Here is a 19,400-nt window from a genome sequence, read left to right on the forward strand (position 1 = left end):
CACGGAGTGTTCGTATAGACGCTCGTCGCGTTCCCTGAATACAACCGAGATACCCGCGTTGCGATACCCAATTAAAACACTCACACACCCAGATTTTGAAACGCTGCTGCCGTGGCTTTTGCGGGTGGTAGGTCGCAGACGCGTTCACTTCACAAAGCACAAAAGCGCACATTTAAACTTCCCCTTCAACTTACAAGAGAGGATTGACCACGTCAACAATCGTTGGGAGTGGTCACCCTCAGGCGACATGCTTGGCGCGTCCAAGCGACAAAGAAACAGAGGCCGTGATGTTGCTTCACGCTGCCGAAACCACAGAATGCGATAAATCTTTGCCGCTTCGGTGCACTTCGAACGCTACAATATCAGACTCGTAAGCATCGAACGATGGCCTGCGAGGATGCGCTGAGTACGAGTGGATAAAATAGCTTCTTGTAGGCAAGAAAAAACACCACACAAAAAAACTGAATGGACGCTTGCTGGTCTCGGTGCAGCGGCACATCGCCTCTCGTCAGAGGTTGCTCTCGTCGCGAACGGCGTCGTGCTGAATTTATTATTGGTTCATCGTGACTGTTGCGTCATAGTATAGAGTGGCCACAGTTGGACGCGCAATATATAAAGGGACAGCTGTGCTCTTTACTTTTTTATTGTTAGCTTGTCACTGACTAGAATAACTGTAGCCCCCGAGTACGTTTCGACGCTGCACGCGTTCCACTTCTTGACCTGCGCCTCAGCCTGTGCACAATTTATTCCCGACCATGACGGAAACCAGTGCAAATGTCATTCATTCCGATGTTGAGCGTTTGAGACATTGCAGAAGCGGTACATCGCTTGCGCACAGTTCGTCCTCTGCCTCGGCAGTACCTTATGCAAATAACTTACAGAAGCTATCAAACCTAGTTGGCACCATTGACTCAGTTGATGGCGATGGTGGTATAATTTGTTTTGGCGGTGACGGCACAGAGCGGGCGTTCTTCTCCAGAGCCAGTCTTCCGAAGCACTTGATGAAAAATTTCGAGAAGATGAGTGAAATATTTAGTGTCGGCCAAAAAGTGTGCATCGACGTACAGCGAAACCATGACACCATGACAGAAGAGCCATGGCAGGTAACCAGGGTTACCACGGTTCAACCTAGGTCTTCCAGTAGTGTGTTCGAAGATTACACGGGACCTACCAGAGTGATAGTGCACAGCAGTTGTCCGGAGACCTCACGGAAGCATGCGGCAACGTCGGCTGAGGTATCTGGTGTTCGTGCAAAGTCGCCCATCAGTGTTCAGCAGCACTATCCGAGAATGGAAGAGAACAGCAAGACAGCCTGGGCGAACACAGTCCAACGTAGGTCTGTAGTCCAGCCCATCCATATATGGCTACCTGAAGAACTGGATACTCGTACAGTTAACACAACAGACCCCGGTCTTGTTGACGCTACCTTGCTGTGGTAAGCATCCGTTAATTTAAAAAAAAGTTTGGTTTCTTAGATCGCTAGGAGTGAATGGTTGCATTTGACGCGAGCTGTCAGCATGCTGTCGACATTACATCAGTAGCTCCTTTCAATGTATCTACAAGTGAGCGCTTTGGTTTTCACTATGCTCTCTATCATTATCTAGAATAAGATCTCATTACAGTTACAATGACTCCATGCGTAAATATAAATACCCTAAATTGCCTTTAACCGATTGCTAAAAGTGGTCCGCCTACTGTCGCAATACACTTGTCGCTGTCTTAAGCTTACGCGTGTGCGTTGCAGAAGGGGTTGAAGAGGACATTTTTCGGGTCGCAAAAGACAGCGGTTTCAATTTTCATTGAGCATTGCAAAAAATTTGTTACAGACTGACTACCTTTGAAACTTTTGAGGTATGCATCATTGCGTGATCATTAGTTATATCTATATTTGTCCTGCTGCACCATGTGATGACACTTGTGCAGCATTTTCATAGAAACGAGCGGAAGAAGTCATCGAGAAGCACAGCCTGGCAGCCTTCGTGGCTTAGCCTCCTTTACCCCTCACCCCTTCGATTAATAAAGTTGTTACTCACTCACTCACTCATAGGGCATCGGGGGTCATGTAATTTTTTGCGCCGCATGAACCGTTTCCACACCGTAAATTGAAGTCACACTGTCCGCAAAGTCAAACAGTTATGGTTGTCGAGAGTGGAACTTTATCCTTGAGAGCAGAGCTTGTGGTCGTGCATGTGGTAGCACGACAGCCAGGGGTAACAAGAGTATGAAAATATGAGATGAGGATGCCTGCTTTTTGTTGTGAACAATTTTTACAGTGGTTGTGTAAATGCATAGTCTGTATGCTGAACTAGTCAACCCCGTTTTCGTGGGTAAGTATAGACACATTACACTGCACATCTCTAGTTAGACGGTGAACGTTGTTTCTACAGTGCTATAAAAGTACACGCCTTACTTAAAACTTCATAAGCTTCAGATAATTTGTCGTCGCTTTCAATTTTTAGCGCTGTTTCATTTTTCATCTATCACAAGAGCTGCCAGTTCCTTTTGTTCGAAACCCTGCGTATTGCCGGTCGATTTTGTCGTTGTTGTGTCCTTTTCAGCACTGCAGTCTCTCCTGAAACTACAGCGTTTCAGGGCGCCACGAATGCCTGTGTGGTCGACACCTTAGCTGGACAGCCAATGGCATTTTTCAACACTCCTACAACCAAGCCAACGGTGGCACCATCGCTCCCCAACTACAGCATGGCTCGTGAGCATGGTAAGCAGGCCACAAACTTCTCCGTGCCTTTTATCTATCGGTAACAGCTGGCATGACGTCAACTGTATCATTCGGTACACCGTGTACTAGAGACGCCGTCAAAAGGCGATAAAAAGCCTGTTTTCTGCTAGCAGATGTACGCGCTCGTGGCGTTTACGCTTCGGGCGACGAGCCAACGAACGCAGCCTAGCGAAGGAAAGAGCGCAACGAAGAGACGCGTGAAACTCCGCCAGCGTTCACTGCATACTCGTACACAACTGCAACGCCACGTATATATACACTTCGTCCTCGGGCCATTTAACAAAAGCTTCTGTGACACCCCTGTTCAAGGCTCGTTCACGCTCTGTTGTAGGTATTGCCTATTAAAAAGCATTTCTTAGCAAACTTCGGGGACTTCGAGCGTGTCTATCTATCTATCTATCTATCTATCTATCTATCTATCTATCTATCTATCTATCTATCTATCTATCTATCTATCTATCTATCTAGCCGCCTACGGCATTTAGCTCTCCTGGCCGTTTCAATAATGGTATCGATAACAAACTTGGTATGGCATAACGTCACTGTATGAAGAAGATATTTAACTGGTAATAACATTAAAATCATGATAAGTGTGTCATAAATGTCATGATTTACATTTCATCATCCTGCAGCTCTTGCGGTGGTTTTGTTCACATGGCATGTTGCAAAACTGGTAGGGTATGGCATGATTGCATGGCGAACACAAGTGACAAACCTAACATGAAAACCATGACATGCGTGTCGTGGAACAACATGACTACATGTCACGCTCATGGTGTGATCGCGGCCGTTTCGCTAGCGTCAAATATACCAAATTTGGTATTACGGTACGTGAATGGATGAGGAAAGTATGTGACTGCAGGGTGCCAGCATGATAATCATGAGATGCGTGTCTTGTAACAACATGACTACTAGCTACGCTCACGATGCACTCGCGGCCATTTCGCAAGCTTCACATATGCAAAGTTTGGTTTTACGTGACGCCGATGGATGACGAAGGTATGTGACTGGCGCAAACATGATAATCATGAGATGCATTGCATGTGAGAAATGACTACAGTTCACAGTCAAAGGGCTAATACATTTCAACGTGACTTGGCGAGCATGCTCGCCAGCGTTCATTTCTGCGGTGGCTGCATTTCCGATGGAGGCGGAAATGTTGTAGGCCCGTGTGCTCAGATTTGGGTGCACGTTAAAGAACCCCAGGTGGTCTAAATTTCCGGAGCCCTCCACTACGGCGTCTCTCATAATCATATAGTGGTTTTGGGACGTTAAACCCCACATATCAATCAATCAGCGTTCATTTCTTCGCGACACGCCGGCGTTGCCATGCCCGGCGCCGGTCCTGCCATATACTCGCAGGCGCGCGCCGCGCTGCCTTGCTTTGACGCATGCGCGTTTCAGCGCATCCGGTGTCCCTCCGTCACTAAAAGAGGGAGACGCGGTGTTTTCTGGGTAACCCATTGAAGTAAAATGCAGCATGACGCATTTCGCGCCGGTTCTCGTCGAGCCGCGCCGACGGACGCTGGTCGCGCCTGGTGTCAGACTAAAGAGTGCCCGCGTTTTGCTAACGTAGCGTCGCTGTGCCCAGCGTGCACGTACGTCAACGCTACATTGGAGTATACTGGGCCCTTGATGATTCGTTCACGGCCATTTTGCTAGCTCCACATATACCAAGTTTCGTGTTACGTGACGTCAATGGATGACGAAATATATGACTGGTGCAAACATGATAATCCTGACACGCGTGCCATGTAAGAACATGACAACATACCACGCTCATAGCGTGCTCGCGGCCATTTCGCTAGCTCCACATATACTAAATTTCGTATCACGTCACGTGAATAGATTACGAAGGTGAACGATGCAGCCAAATATAATCATGACATGGAAGTCATGTACAGCATCATTTACCTCCACCTCGTAACGTTGCGCTGATTTTAAAGTGACATACCAACATTTCTCATTCATGCTTCGCATAACATTGATTCCCACTGTGTGTGGGATCTGCCAATTTTTTTTAATTTCTAACATCCTATTTGCCACTACAGAAAGAGATTATAAGATGGTCATCACGTAATTGCCTTCCATGTTGTGATTTCGCAATTCGGTTCAAGGAACAATTGTAAGTGCATCTTTTGAGACAGTTTTTTAAGAAACTTAATCATTTTTCTTTACAATTCTGTAACCGCAATATTTCACATTGTTCGGGCATTAACAAGGAATTATTGGTAACATCTCGGCGTTCGCTTAACACTTCTGAGCAACTAACGTCATTTAAAGCGTAAATGAGGCAGTAGTTTATATATCTCATTTTTATTTTCTTTTTCCCGCCGCAGATAAAGTTTTAAGTCTCCGCAATCACTGAGGTGAATACTCGTGGTATTTGTTGTGGCATCGACGCCTGTCCCGGGTGCTCCATGAAAAGGGTGAATTTTGATGGAGCTTGACTAATCGGAGCGTCGATATCTGATGGTGTCATTCGTTGGCAGATTCGGAGCACTTCCGATAATACTTTCTTCTGCTCCATGCGGAACAAGTTTATTCCACTGGCAGATTGAGAGTGCGCCCTGTATGTTCCGGTCGCAGACCTGGAGCAGCTCCGTCGCGAGATCTACTCCACGGAGTAACTTTTTCTACTTCTCGAAAATTGGTGGATCCGACCGGAAGTCGCAAACACCCCATGTCTTGGAAAGCAAGACTACTGAAGAAGAGAGACGCGCTTATCACGTTCCATTGTGACCCTGTCATTCGCTCCAGATGAAGCACGTGTGTTACATTGGTAGATTCTCTCCTGTTGTTCTTCTCCAGAGTAGAGTGCTCCGTCAAAGAGTCTGTCGGCCATTCCGAATCTGCCAGTGGATGACACCATGAGGGATGGTACCAGCACAGATACGCAAGACGGCTTCAATTCATCAGACTTTACTGATGACTATAGTGCGCCACGTTGCTCCAAAACATCAGTTTTGCCTTCTTCTTGGGCCGTTTTATTGCTCGCACGAATTTTTAAAAACACATTTGTGGTGTACTGAAGTACCAGCTTTTATCTACGAGTTGTCAACTTGGTTCGGGTGGAAGAATTTGGCACCGGGTGGGAGAATTTGGTTCTTTTAGAATCAAATCAGTAACCATTAATGGCAAATGGCTATCTTGTCTATATGTACAACATGCTGATTCTCGTCTCATGTACAGGCAAAATTCTAAAAAAAGATGAATTTCAGAAATCATGATGTAGACGTACTAGTGTGCATGGCGGTTGTAAAAATACAGTCGTGATTCCATACGTGCATGCGCTCTTCCACGTGTTTAAGAAAATAAGGACAATATTTTGTCTCACTGCCCTGTCTAGCACTCCCGAAAATTGGATAAAGTGGGAGCCATGGTTTAAAGAAAACATGAAAGAATGGGTAAAAGTGTAAGGTGTAAAATAAAACATCAAAATAAGTTCGTTCTCTGATGAAGCAGGCACATATAAGAGCAATAGTAAGGTGCGTAATGTGAAACCTCTTGAGCACCAGAATTCCTTACCAAAAAAAATCAACCAACTTGTATACTACCTTGAATGTTTGTTTATACCACCCTTTGTCCATACTGGCAATCTGTTCTTTTTTGTTTCCTATGCTAGACCAATTGCGAAAGCCTTTCACATTTCAAGAAAAGTAATAAGTTGGGCTAGTTAGCCTTGTCTATTAAAGAGATAGGTCTGCTGTCTAAAGGAGTACACAGCATTTTTTGACCATGAATATACGCAACACGTCTGTTAGGTATTTTGCACTTAACAATGTGGTTTTTGACAATGAGCATGCACATAAGCTTTTTATCTGGCTTTTACACGCACGTTTTATTCCAATCAACTCATTAGCAAGCACAGGATCACATGTGTCTTGCCTTTTTCGGTCTTATCTTATTCACTGTTGTTGATATATATATATATATATATATATATATATATATAGGCAGGCATGGTGGTTGAGTGGCCGTAGCGTTGCATATAGTCCAGTAGATCCTCCGTGAGCGGTCACAACGTGGTTTATTTCGACGTTTTGGCCTAGAGTCTGGCCTTCATCAGGATATATATATATATATATATATATATATATATATATATATATATATATATATTGACTACCACCTACACGTGCGCGCTCTCGTGATCACCTTATCAACCATATTTCTCTTGGGGTAAACTAAAATTATTACGGGGGGGGGGGGCATAATGCTTTAGTGGATATCACTGGCTGGGGAGGACATGAATATGCCACAAGTATCGTGGTATGTGCCACGGGTGACTGCCAGTTTACAGTTTATAACTACAGAGGAACAACGAGAGCAGACTTGGGTCATTTTAGCGCCTGAGCGCCAAGAAAAGCGGAAATCGGTAACGTTTACTAAATTATTGCAAAGAATAAATGTCAGGATCTTAGCAGGAATCGAACCCAGCAGACTGCGCGCCGATAAAGAATTCTACCGCACAGGCACGCCAGGTCTCAAAACTACTTTTCAAATAGACCATGATGTTCGCTAAACGTCAATCGTGGTTGCAGTGCTGGCTACACCACATTGTAAGCATTACTTATGTACTGTCGTTAGCATTACGAGCTCAAACACGTGATCGCGTGGCAAATAGACTCAAAACTAAGACAAGGTGGATGGCACTGCCGAAATCGGAGCAGAAAGATGGCCCTCTTCTGCTGACGGTTGGCGTTCTTGCCTTATCATGGCTCTGAAACGGCTGCTGATCGCGTGCCATTGGCTGGTGGCAGTATTAACATGAAAAGTAAATGCACCAAAAACAAAATAAGTTGAAGATATGCATCAAAAGGCTTGGCGAACACTGCATAGATGTAGGAAAACCATGGCCTGTGCATCACACTACATCACAGCCGATATCTGTGTAGCTGCAAAGCCTGCTGTGTGATTGGTTGAGGCTGTACACTTTGATGTGAGCTCACATGACTGCAAGCAGCCACTGGCTAGTTATAAGCTGTGTTTTGTAGCAGCGATGTTGAGGCGGGAGTGTCAACAGCTAGCAGAAGCGCGCCATCCTTCCCACTGTGTTTCCCACAGGAGCCTCTGCGAATCAGAGGTGTTCAAGGCTATTGGCCACACGTTCACGTGTTCGAGCTCATATTACACACGCTAGTATCCCTTTGATACAGTTGTGTACTCGGGTTGGCGTTAATTACAGTGAAGTGTCACACACTAGAGTTGATTATATATATAGTAGCAGTGTCCAGGACTACCATGCTCGCGTGCACAAGCGTTGCATATCAGCTTAACGCTTCAGGTGTTTCTGATACTTATGTTGCTCTTGGCATCACTCCGCAAGCGTAAACTGGTTATATAAAACACATGTGACTGGTAAACACATGTCTGTGGGTTCAAAAATTGTAGAAAACTTTAACATATTTTTGTGACGCTTCACTCAATAAAAAGATTACAACCAGCGCCTCCTCTAGATTATCGATGCCAGCCGGATGCTCCCGATCCAGCCGTTCACCACACTTTCTTCCAGCCCCTTCCTCCTCTCGGCCATTGCCTAGCCTTCGTGAGTGCTTTTTGGTCATGGAGGAAAGAGGCCATCATGTAGCTCCCCACGACGGATATCATATGAAGTACTTTTTTGTTCAAACGCATACAGAACCGTGGGGCCGCATTTGCATTCCCCGTGATCAAAATTTTGGATGTCACGCTTCATGACTCTGTAAAAGATGCAGTGTTTTGAGACCGTCTGTCACCAGTCGCGGTGCTGTGCTGGTCACCAATGGGGAAGCGTTACTGCAACGCAACTGCATGTGCCGACTTTGAGAGCACTGTGATGCAGCGGCGACATTTTTTCGAGCCACAAAGAAGGAGCCCGAAGGATCAAATCTGACAGACGTGTGATACTGGAGTGGGAAACACGTCGGTCGCATCTCCGGGGGAAAGCGCTCAGAAGCACGTGTGATGCGAGCAGCACGACCCCTCATATAGCACCGCATCACGGCCATTCCCATAATTAGGGCGAATCAACGGCTCCCGTTCAGAAGTGCGCGTTTTCACTGGCATTGAAAATAACAAAGGAGGCGTTGTTACAACTCCTCGATAGGTGAAGAGACGCTGGAAGTTGTAGAGGAACACGTCTACTTAGAACAGGTAATAACCGTGGAGCCGAACCATGAGAGTAAAATAACTAGAAGAATAAGAATTAGGTGGGCGACACTCGGCAAGCATTCTCAACTCATGAATGGCAATCTTTCACTGACCCTCAAGAGGGAGGTATATAACAACTCCATCTTGCCGGTACTTACCAACGGTGCAGAAACCTGGAGGCTCACAAACAGGGTTCAGCTTAAATCGAGAATGTTGCAGCGAGCGGTGAAAGGAAAACAATAGGTGTAACATTAAGAGACAAGAAGAGAGCAGAGTGTGTCAGGTAACAAACCGGTGTTAAGAATATCAATCATAGTTGAAATCAAGAAAAACAAATGTACATGGGCCGGACACGCAGTACGTAGTCAGCATAACCACTGGTCACGGACTGTATCCCCAGGCAAGGCAAATGCATGAAGGAGAGAGAGAAAGTTATATGGGCCGATGAGATTAAAAAGTTAGCGGTTACAACGTGGCAAAGGAAAGCACAAGACCAGGTTAATTGGTGGATCATGGGATTGGCCTTTGCCTTGCAGTGGGTGTATCCATGATGATGATGATGATGATGATGATGATACAACTCAGTCAAGCTCTCTCCGCATGATTTGCATAACGTCGATTCTGGAAGCACATAGAATCTGCTGTAGTTTTTTCTCTCTAGTGTGTCTAAAACTTTACCTCTAGTACTTTTCAACCTAGAAAGTAATACATTAAACTTGAAGCATCAATTGAAACAAAAAATGGGAATTCACATTCATTATGAATCTACTGTCCTTCTAGCAGTTGTCACCGGATGTAATTAGGAGCACTATGGAAGCGAACACCGAGCCAGTTTAACATCAGTATAGTTAAACGGTTTGTTTACGACCTATCAACAAAAAGCGCTTGGCGTAATTAACTATGCCTATATTTAAGTATGAAGAATTTTCTCGGAGTCATTCTACCTTGTTTTGGTGGTCATCGGTGAATTTGAATTGCCTTTAACGGTGGACTGGAGCTCACATTGTTAACCTGCAACTGCAGGAAAAGGCTAAAGAAGCATTTGCTTTACCGCTTTTTACAGCTTTAGAAATCTTACAAAAGGAACAGTACTTAAACTCGCCCCGTGGTAAGTCAATCATTTTTCGAGAAAGTGGGATTTTTTCGCAACATTTTTGTTGCCAGAGGGGTGGAGTGAAACTTTTTATGTAAAATTTTATGCCTAAGTATTCTTGGTACGTTTTCGTGTCGTCTCTTCTCCCTATATATTGCTTCATTTTTTTTTCATTTGTAGGTGGTGCCGACGCTGGAAGTAGCGATATCGACGTGAGTTGTGTCGTTTTCGTGCTGCACGCCGGATTTTTACTGCGTGCATATTTAATAATGTAAATGCCTTGCAGTTTTGTGTGTACTGTGCTGGAAGAATCTCATCTTGCTTTCTATTAAAACGATCTGAAGTTTTTTATTGATATTTATTGATTGAAGCAATTAAAAGATTTGGGCACCTTTTTTTATTGATTAACAAATTCGTTGCGTGGGAGCGAGGAACTGCTTCATTTTGTGCACCATGTGGCGGGTCTGATTAGCTTATAGTGATGTTCATATTTATAGCTCACTTTGTGATAGCTTGAATGGTTCGAACACTTTTCGAATCATCGCGGCGGCTGCGGCACTTCCATAAAAAACTTCTGAATAAGCTATTCTCAAGAAAGTGCACACCCCTTATTAACTTCTGCTGAGTGCAAAAGTTTGAAGGTCGATTCTGTGTGTTTGAGTGCTTAGAAGAAGAAAAATTGTGCCACGCCACGATTTCTCATTGGTTTAACTTACAAAGACTTGGGTTTTGTGATTTGGGTTTTCTGAATGTGTGCAATATATTTCAAGGCATTTCAGTTCTAATGCACCTGCTTTGCCTCTTTCTATTCTTTCTCAAGGAGGAAGTATTGAAGTTTATTTCTGCTGCCATCAAAGATGGACTGAAAGACGTCAAAGGCATGTTTAAAGAAGAATTACGTCAGGCGTTTCAAAAGGTACTGTAAAGCACATACTTGATCCTTAACGGCGTCTTTAACAGCATTAGGTATTGCAGATATGCAATTGTGGTGCTTAGGAAATACTTGTACTCTAGTTAGTTGCACGTGCTCTTTTGAAGCAACTGTGCAAATTTAACAGGCAACGACGAAGTCACAAGTGACTAAGGCACTGTCACATACTTCACAATAGACACGTTCACAAACATAGAAGGTGCTGCGTTCCTGCGTGACTATTTGGCAACAATGTGACAAGAAACGAAGGCACTGTAAAACACAGTCACGAAGTTTTAATCACCCCATTCTTACAGAACATAGGTGCGGTGTTGTGCGTGACTATATGTGACAGCACCTACGACGCTTAGACACAGCACAAGGGTGTTGCTGCATGACTATGTTGATGAAATACATGCGCTGTGGTGTGTTTGTGATGAATGTCTTGCCATTTTTTCATATGGCAGCTTCCTCCTCATAGTTCCCCCATTTCGGTGAATGGAGATTGTGAGAAAGTGTTTCCTTCCTTAAAACACATATTTAACCAAGTTTACTATATAGGAAAGCTATCTGATTACTTTCGATTGCAGTATCAATTTAATTTTTCATTGCAGCACCACATGGGGTAAATTGCATGTCAATGTGAATCAAAGGGTTTTCTCAGATATATGATGCTTCTTTTTCTCGCACGATTCAGAAACTTTGCAGATTGTGAATTATTTTTAATGTGAAATACTGTAAAAGTTTGTCAACTTGAACTCTGAGAAAACTGTAAACGAGTTTGAAGAAAAACGGAGTGCGAATTAATGGGTGGGCGTTAGAATGAATAGAGATCACGGCACACTGCGTAGGCAGAATTGAAAAAAACACCTACATATTATTATGAATTAGGTGCCGTGTACCGCACGTTATTGGTATATGAATTTGTCAATCAAGTTCACGTAGCTGTAAAAGCGAACATAACTAATTTATCAGTCAGTGATACGCCAGAAACAAGCAGTCACATGCGTTCTTTCAAGCAATGAGCCTAAATCACTAAATATATGACGCCATTTGTGCTCCAAAAGTTACCGAAATGCATCATTTCTCAGGCATAAGTAACGCAATGAAAATAAAAGTATTCAGTAGGTTTCATTTGCTCGCGTTTTTTTTTTTTGTCGTGACTACATGAGTATCGTTTGCCGCTTTCCCAAGGGCTGCACCGCAGTGTTCGGATTCTCCTCTATGGATAAACGCTGCTGTATTTTTGTTTTGTACCTGCAGCAAATTGGGTTTTCGTCTCGTTTTGCAACACATTGGGATCACTGTGGGCCCATTTTATAAAGAATAAATGAAAGCCATGGGCCTCTTAGTTTTCGCCCATATAAACTAATCAGGGCTGTGCTGAAGTTCAAATATCCATTAGTTTGAATTAACAGAGCTTAATATAATGAGATTTTACTACATATCTTCTGCAAAGCAAGTATTGATTACTCAGATGTTGATATATGGCGCAATATTCTGTGAAGAAAAAATGCAGTCACATAACATTTTGGCAGAACATTCGGGGGCAGATATGAGGCAAAAAAAATCACATTAGTATCATTCAGACTTCATCACTTTGCGCAAAGCCCTTTGTCTTTATATGTATACACCAAATTCACAATTGAAATGAGAAACAAAACTTTGAGAATAAACTCTCCGACAAACATCACTCACGCAATGTTTTGCAAAATTTGGAAGCCTCTCACAAGACGTCATTTTTTTGTGAAATATTCTGGGAACTCATTCTTTTCAATAAAAGAGATCACCACAATTTTTTAATAAATTTTAGGTGATGACCAATACGGCTGGTACATTCGGTAATCCAAGAGTATGGCCACAAGGATTTGGGTCACACATTTATAGCAGCATTGTCTAAATCTTTCATTCGTTTTTTTTTAATATCTGAAGGCGTCATAAATCACGTTTTGGGCTTGGTTAGAAAACAATTTTCGCGTATAGCAGGCACTGCTATGAACATCTTGGCCAAATCTTAAAGAGTCGTACCCGTCAAGGAGCGCTGACAAGCAGAGTGCGACGTGGCCATTTTTCCAGGCGATCTTTTCATGCAGTGGGCCGTCTTCACAGGCTTCGAAACTGCCAGCTTGAACATTGGCCAGTGTGTTGTTTGCCAACAGCTGACATGAATTAAATGCGGCGTTTCGATCAGATGTGGTTCTTGACACAGGCTGTTGCCGTGTGATGGCGCGGCTCTCCGTAGCCTCCTAACGTTAGATAGTGAGCCCCACCAGCGTGAAGAATTTACAGTAGCAAAAATAGATTGCGTTTCGTGACACTCGCTGATGTAACCTTTTTCTTTATTGCCATCCCTTTCGTGTAGAGACGCGAATAGAGAGAAAGCCCTTAAAGCGCGTGCTGAACCTTTATCTCTCCGCTTGTTCTGCATGGATTTAGGAAACTTCTTCTGCCAATCCAACTGCGAGACAACCAAATCTGGACTGAGGTCATTTGTTGCTTGAAAAAGGGTTCATGACTCCTTATACAGCTTTGACATTCAAAGTCAAAGACTCCAAATAGTTCATAATAACTTTGTGTGCATTGTTAATGTTTCCTATTGTTCCTCCGCTTTCTCTCTTTTTCAGGTGCAGCTCAACGCGGATTAAAGTGCTCCTGTGAATCTGGAACACACATGTGATTCTACAGAAGTGTGATAATTGTACATGCACGAAACATTTATTTACTTCTTTTCCTTCATGTATGCTCTGTTAAATAAAAATGCGCACAAAGAGCCGTTCAAGCTGCACAGTATTAAATTACCCTTTTTGACTGTCCGGGAGGTATGCATCTTTCCCTTCTACATACAGCTGTAATGTGATTGATGATGCGCTAAACAACGCACATTCGTAGTTTACCGCACTAACTAATGTTTTCTGTTGACACGCTGAAAGAAAAAAAAAACTTGACATATATTTCTGGTGATATGAGTTGGGGGAGCATATACTGCTTGCTGTCATGAACCGTTATGTGAAGTATATATTGTCGACTTTACCAGAGGAACAACAATATCATTTCAGTTAGGATTTGTGTGTGACTCAACACTGATAGTAAAGAAACTTTAGAGATGTTTAGTATGTTTTTATCTTGTGTTGCACAGCAAATAAAAATAGTGTTGCTTAGGGTTGTGGTTCACTGGCTGTGCATGTATGCGTGTTCAAAGTGACGACTCATCAAGTGACGACACATTTTGTCTATCTACAGCCAATGAATAGCAGAGGACATGTGAACTTATGTACACAGTGTAGAAGACGTGAAGTTGTTCGTTTCTAAAAATTCATATTTGAACCACACAAAGAGATTTTGTTGCTTGGATATATTAGGTTATTGTTTCATGCCCATGTGTTATTAGATGTAGAATAGCAGGCGCCGGCTGCTCAGAGAAGAATGAAGGCCTGACCTGTGTGGTGCGTGTTGACTCGTTGCTGAGCCCTCTCCCCTACCGAAGAGCGCGAGTGACTACTCGAAGCTGTTCGCCCTCTCTCTCTCTCTAGAGAGCCAAAAAAAAACAAGCCAAAAATCCGGCACCCAGTCGACAAACCGCGCGCTGAGGTACTGCAACCTGCACGTGGAGTCAGGCCTTGGCCTCGGTATGAAGATGCCGAGTGCCTGATAAAATGGACTTCACACTCCGCTTTTCAACTTTTCTTGTCACGTAAGACTGCAAGATTTGACTTATCTGTTTATAACACAGTCTGCTATTCGCAGGGTGTGTTTTCTCACCAAGTCCGTAGGTTTGTGTTCGTGGCCCCCTTACAATGTACCGAAAAAGTTACACCATCTCCCATTAAAGGGAACCATGAGTAGCATGCGAAGTAGTGCATGGGTCGACTTGAAATTTTGTTCATCCCGAGCACCTTGCCCGAGGTTTACTCGTCCTTGCAAATGGAGCACATCATGATTTCACTGTAGTTTAATATATTTCTCATCCGCACGATGCCACACTTCCTGCGTCGGCGGTGATGTGCACACCCCCACAGCGCATGCTAGCGTGTATTGCCACATGCTTACATCTCATGCCAACTGTATGCCCCCCCCCCCTCCTTTCTTGCCTCGCAAGGCTAACGCAGGCAGGGTCTGCAAGTAAAAACTGACAGCTCAAGCTGCCCAACTGTTCACTGCCCCCCCTCCCCCCGCATATGTAGGCACTGGATCGTACATCAACGTCCCACCACTCGTTGAAGGCAACGCTTCTCCCTCATTCAGTAAATAAGAATAATAAAGACGAAACAACAATTAGGCATTCCCAAACCAAACCCAATGACGCAGCACTCACGTGATACCCTCCACCACTCTGCGATGCATATACTTGAGTTCTCTCCGTGAGAAGATGTGGACGGCATTTTTCTGCTGCTGTTACTCGTACCGAAATTTTGTTGGAGCACGCCACGTGGATTCATCCACGCAGAAGCACGTGGGCTTATGGTGTGTCTGCAGAGCCCATATGGTTTCGTAATATACACTAGAGGGAACTCTAGCGCTAGTGTGTATTGGAGCTTCAACGCACAGCGCTTCACTGAGCATGGGCATGATGGGCAGTACACACATTTGTCTAATCTTCGTACTTCTGGCCTGCTTTTGGCTCTGTGTGGGTTTGTGTGGTTTGGAGTTCTTTTCTTACGAAACAAAAATCAGCAAATGTTCAGCGGTAGCACTTCACCGTTTTATTCTTTTAGACTTACCTTTCCGAATTGGGTCACCAAGTTCAAAAAGGCTGAATCTTTCTTTCAAAACAAAACCGAAACACAGCAATAAACGAAGCCACAAGTACGAAGACTGGGCAAATGTGTGTACTACCCATCATTCATAGGGTCGCAAAACGATCGCAGTGACAGAGTCCCTTCTAGTTAATTTTAGGAAACTCTATGGCAGAGCCTCGTTCCTCGAAGCCATCACATGATTGCTGAAAGAGGGTAAGGGGGAGAGGCCTCAGCGTCTCACCCAGCCAGCTACACAGGCCCGAACGCAATATATAGAGCATGGGCGCGTACTAGCAGTGCTAGGGACAGCTATTTCACATGCTCAGTAAAAATAGACGTGCACACCGGATGTGACTCTGCCATAAGCTGCATCGCATCTATATGAAAGAGGTCAAGAGATAGCCTGACGTTTGAAGCGCAGTCACGGATACTCGTCCGCCTGCGGGAAGAGCGTATAAACCACCATAGACCTAAATACGTGACTGTTCGTTCTGTGCAAAAGGGGTTCGTTACTGGTGCGCTATCAGTTTCAAACTGTTACGCAGCAGAATAGAAGCCACAAGCTTATCAACTTTGTATAGTCCCAGCAAGGGCCACATCTTATAGGTATGAGATTGAGGTGCCAAAAATTAAGGAACATATTTAGAGATAACTTGATAATAAGTTTCGCTAGGTTAATTACTGACCTTGGGGTGTTAGATCGGCGCACGCACTGATCTTCACTGGACGCTCAGCGCCGAAGGCCTGGAATACGAGGCTGGCGCAGTAGTTTCCCAACGTGAGCAGCACCGATCCTCCGAGCTCCTTGATGAACACGCGGTTCAGCTTGTCCATCGGATAGCCGAACGTTGAATGCACGTAGTGCACGTCTCCTATGGTGCCGTTTTTAAGGAGTTCCTCCAAGTGCTTGTATGTAGGTAGGTAGCGGCTCCACAAGGCCTACATAGAAATATCCCCAAGTGTTGGCTTTTTAAACGTCATCTCTATTTTCTCAACATTCAACAACAGTGATTTTAAGAACAATACTTTTTCACAAAAGCCGACACTTGGAACATCGCGCAAAGATATGCCTGCCAAGAAAAAGACCGCCTTTCGAATTCACCACTTCACGATGATAAATTTATTCTATTGGCCCAAAAGTGAGCGCGTAACTCTCCTGCTCATTCCCTCGCCACCTAGAGACGTTACGTCATCTTCAACCAAACATGACATTCACTAACAGTTACTTGTACCGCATGAGTCCATGTTGGGATAACAGTAGCAACAAGGAAACAGTGCAGCAGATATTACTAGAACGCCCCGCGTACTGCGACGAGAGGCAACTGTTCCAACGTGAAATGGGCATGCCACGAACAATTAACTCTCACGAACAATTAACTTTGTGCAACATATAAGTACCTCTGCGCGTACGTTCAAAACATCGTCGGGTCTTACCGTCATTGATCAATTAGTTCTCTGAAATCGGCCTTGTCGGAAGGCTCTAATGACAGAGTAGCTCACATAGGAAAGACTTCATTTACCTGATACCATTATTGTAAATAGTCTTATCAGGTTCACTTTGGCAGAACTTAATTTTTCTTTTCTCTCTACTGAAATGCTTCAGTTCCCTTCGCCATCCCTATAACTATAGTAGCATGCCAGCGATACATGGACGTCGGCAAAAATTTCTGATCCATAATAAAGAGTCTCTCTCTCTCTCATTTTCTCTCTGTAATAGTATAGGCATGCTGTCGATCGTACGTAAACCACTATCTGCATATCTTCGTCCATTTTCAAAAAAGACAAAAAGACACAAAAGCATGAGCTTGTGAAGAAAAAGCTACACAATATATTCTTGGTGAAAACTACGCACTCAATAGCGTGCAGTTTTCTTCTTCTTTTCGTCTTCTTTCATTTTTTGCTAATTATTTCCAGACGATACACACATCAAATAGTTCTAGCTGCGGTCCGCATGGAGTGGAAACACTCTATCACATTTTTTTAACGGCCGTGGCTCTATACTGGCCTCTCGATGCAAGCCGTTTCCGCCCCCATGGTAACATTTCGTTAAACTTTTCACTGAGGTTCTGCGAGAATTTTCCTAAAACTGATTAGAAATCCCCCAACTACAACAAAAAGTAAAAGAAAGAAACTTCCGAGCTCCATTCCCTAGAGTGGGTATGAGCAACACATACTGGTCATCATCACCATCATCACCTGAGGCCTGTCCCACGTGATATCAAAACCAAAGCAGCTTTAACTTCCTCGCCCTCAAATAAATTCTCCCACAAATGTTTTTCTTGCCATTCAAGGAACCTTTCACTAAATCTTTTCTCGTCATTTATTTACCTTGTCGTGTATCCTTTTATTATTATTTCTCGCACTTTCATCAAATTTCTCTTTTTTTCTATGTCGCTGGTCATGCAAAGCCAATTTTATGCCCCCCTTAGTATAGATGTTATGTTGTTACAGTTGCTAATTACTTGTTTGTCAGGCAATATATATATATATATATATATATATATATATATATATATATATATATATATATATATATATATATATATATATATATATATATATATATATATATATATATATATATTCCACAATTTCTTAATGTTGTGTGTGGTGACAACGGTGACGAATTATAGCTTAGCGCTTTATAAACTGTGGGCAGCTTTCAAATGCGCAATCATTGAGCAATTTGCATGGCATGACGTATGGTTCGATTGTAGGTTTTTGCCATGCAATAGTACATATGTTAACGTGAGTCCTTGCCCAACGTGTTGACTTTGTAGATTCTTTTTCTTAAGTTTAATATGCTTAAGCTGAACACCCAAAAATCCCCTTCTCATCAATTTGGTGCGAATTTAGCGACAAACTTCGTTCATCTCAATGTACAATATATTCTGTTTGTACACCTTATGATGTCTCTAGAGGCGCATTCATACCTTATTGCAACGAATGCCACATTATAATCTCCGCCTCATACAATGATTAATGCGTCGATTTGGGCTTGTTGGTACAATGAAATGGCGAATTCGATTTGTTGAGTTTGTAGGCTGTTTGTGGATTGCGTAGAAGGGGCGGTTTAAAAAATTGTCTGAAGTGTGGAAACGTGCATGTTGAAAACACTAGGAGATGCGTTAACGGTAGCCTACGGGAGCGTCAAAACAATGTAAAAAACGCGCGTTATGGGAAATATTTTGAAGGTTTTCTAACTAGTCAATATATAACCTTTCAAGATTGCTTTCCCTAACTAACGAATTAGCAAAACGTGGATCATCCGGGAACTTATCGAAGCAGAACGCATTGCGGATCTGATGGAGGATAGTGTAATCACGGCATCCCTAACACTTATTGGTAGAGAAATGGAACGTCTACGCATATCTTTATCAGACAGCATAAGTATACGTGCGATTTTTCAATAAATGTGATTGAAAGTTCTGCGCTCGTCATCGCTGTTTGTGCTCGTTTGGTCCCAATGTAGATTAAAACTGGGTCCTTATTACGGCGAAGTCATCTGTGGCTACGTTCTTGCACATTTCGTTCGCAGAAAGGTGCGTACGGAATCACCATTTTGGGCTCCTCTCTCCTTTCACCCCCTTGCACAGGTTCCCCTCCCCCCTTTACACTGCCTTCTTCACAGGTGTCGCGATACTCGGTGACGGCACTTACCAGCAGTCGCTGTGCCATAGAGTAACATAAAAATGACTAGAGTGGTCACTCGGGCCAAAAAGTGGTTGAGCTACGCAGCTTCACCGCAGCTGTAACATGGCAACACATCAATTACTGTTTCAAGGAGACACG

General features: G+C 43.5%; 2 protein-coding genes across 2 annotated transcripts in view; one reads left to right on the top strand and one right to left on the bottom strand.

Moving 5' to 3' along the window:
• LOC142814508 (trans-1,2-dihydrobenzene-1,2-diol dehydrogenase-like) overlaps positions 1–19,400 on the bottom strand; it is a 41,976-nt gene that overhangs the window by 8,750 nt on the left and 13,826 nt on the right. The window contains exon 4 of the mRNA XM_075893321.1: positions 16,295–16,547. Coding sequence (XP_075749436.1) covers positions 16,295–16,547 — 253 coding nt within the window. The remainder of the gene's footprint in view (positions 1–16,294; positions 16,548–19,400) is intronic.
• On the top strand, positions 712–13,625 carry LOC142813961 (uncharacterized). Its single transcript, XM_075891916.1, has 5 exons — positions 712–1,435; positions 2,559–2,716; positions 10,143–10,174; positions 10,783–10,878; positions 13,497–13,625. The coding sequence occupies exons 1-5, from the start codon at positions 756–758 to the stop codon at positions 13,515–13,517; spliced, it is 987 nt and encodes a 328-aa protein (XP_075748031.1). The 5' UTR covers positions 712–755; the 3' UTR covers positions 13,518–13,625.

This window comes from Rhipicephalus microplus, chromosome 4 (genome assembly GCF_043290135.1).
Source record: "Rhipicephalus microplus isolate Deutch F79 chromosome 4, USDA_Rmic, whole genome shotgun sequence".
Lineage (NCBI taxonomy): Eukaryota > Metazoa > Arthropoda > Arachnida > Ixodida > Ixodidae > Rhipicephalus > Rhipicephalus microplus.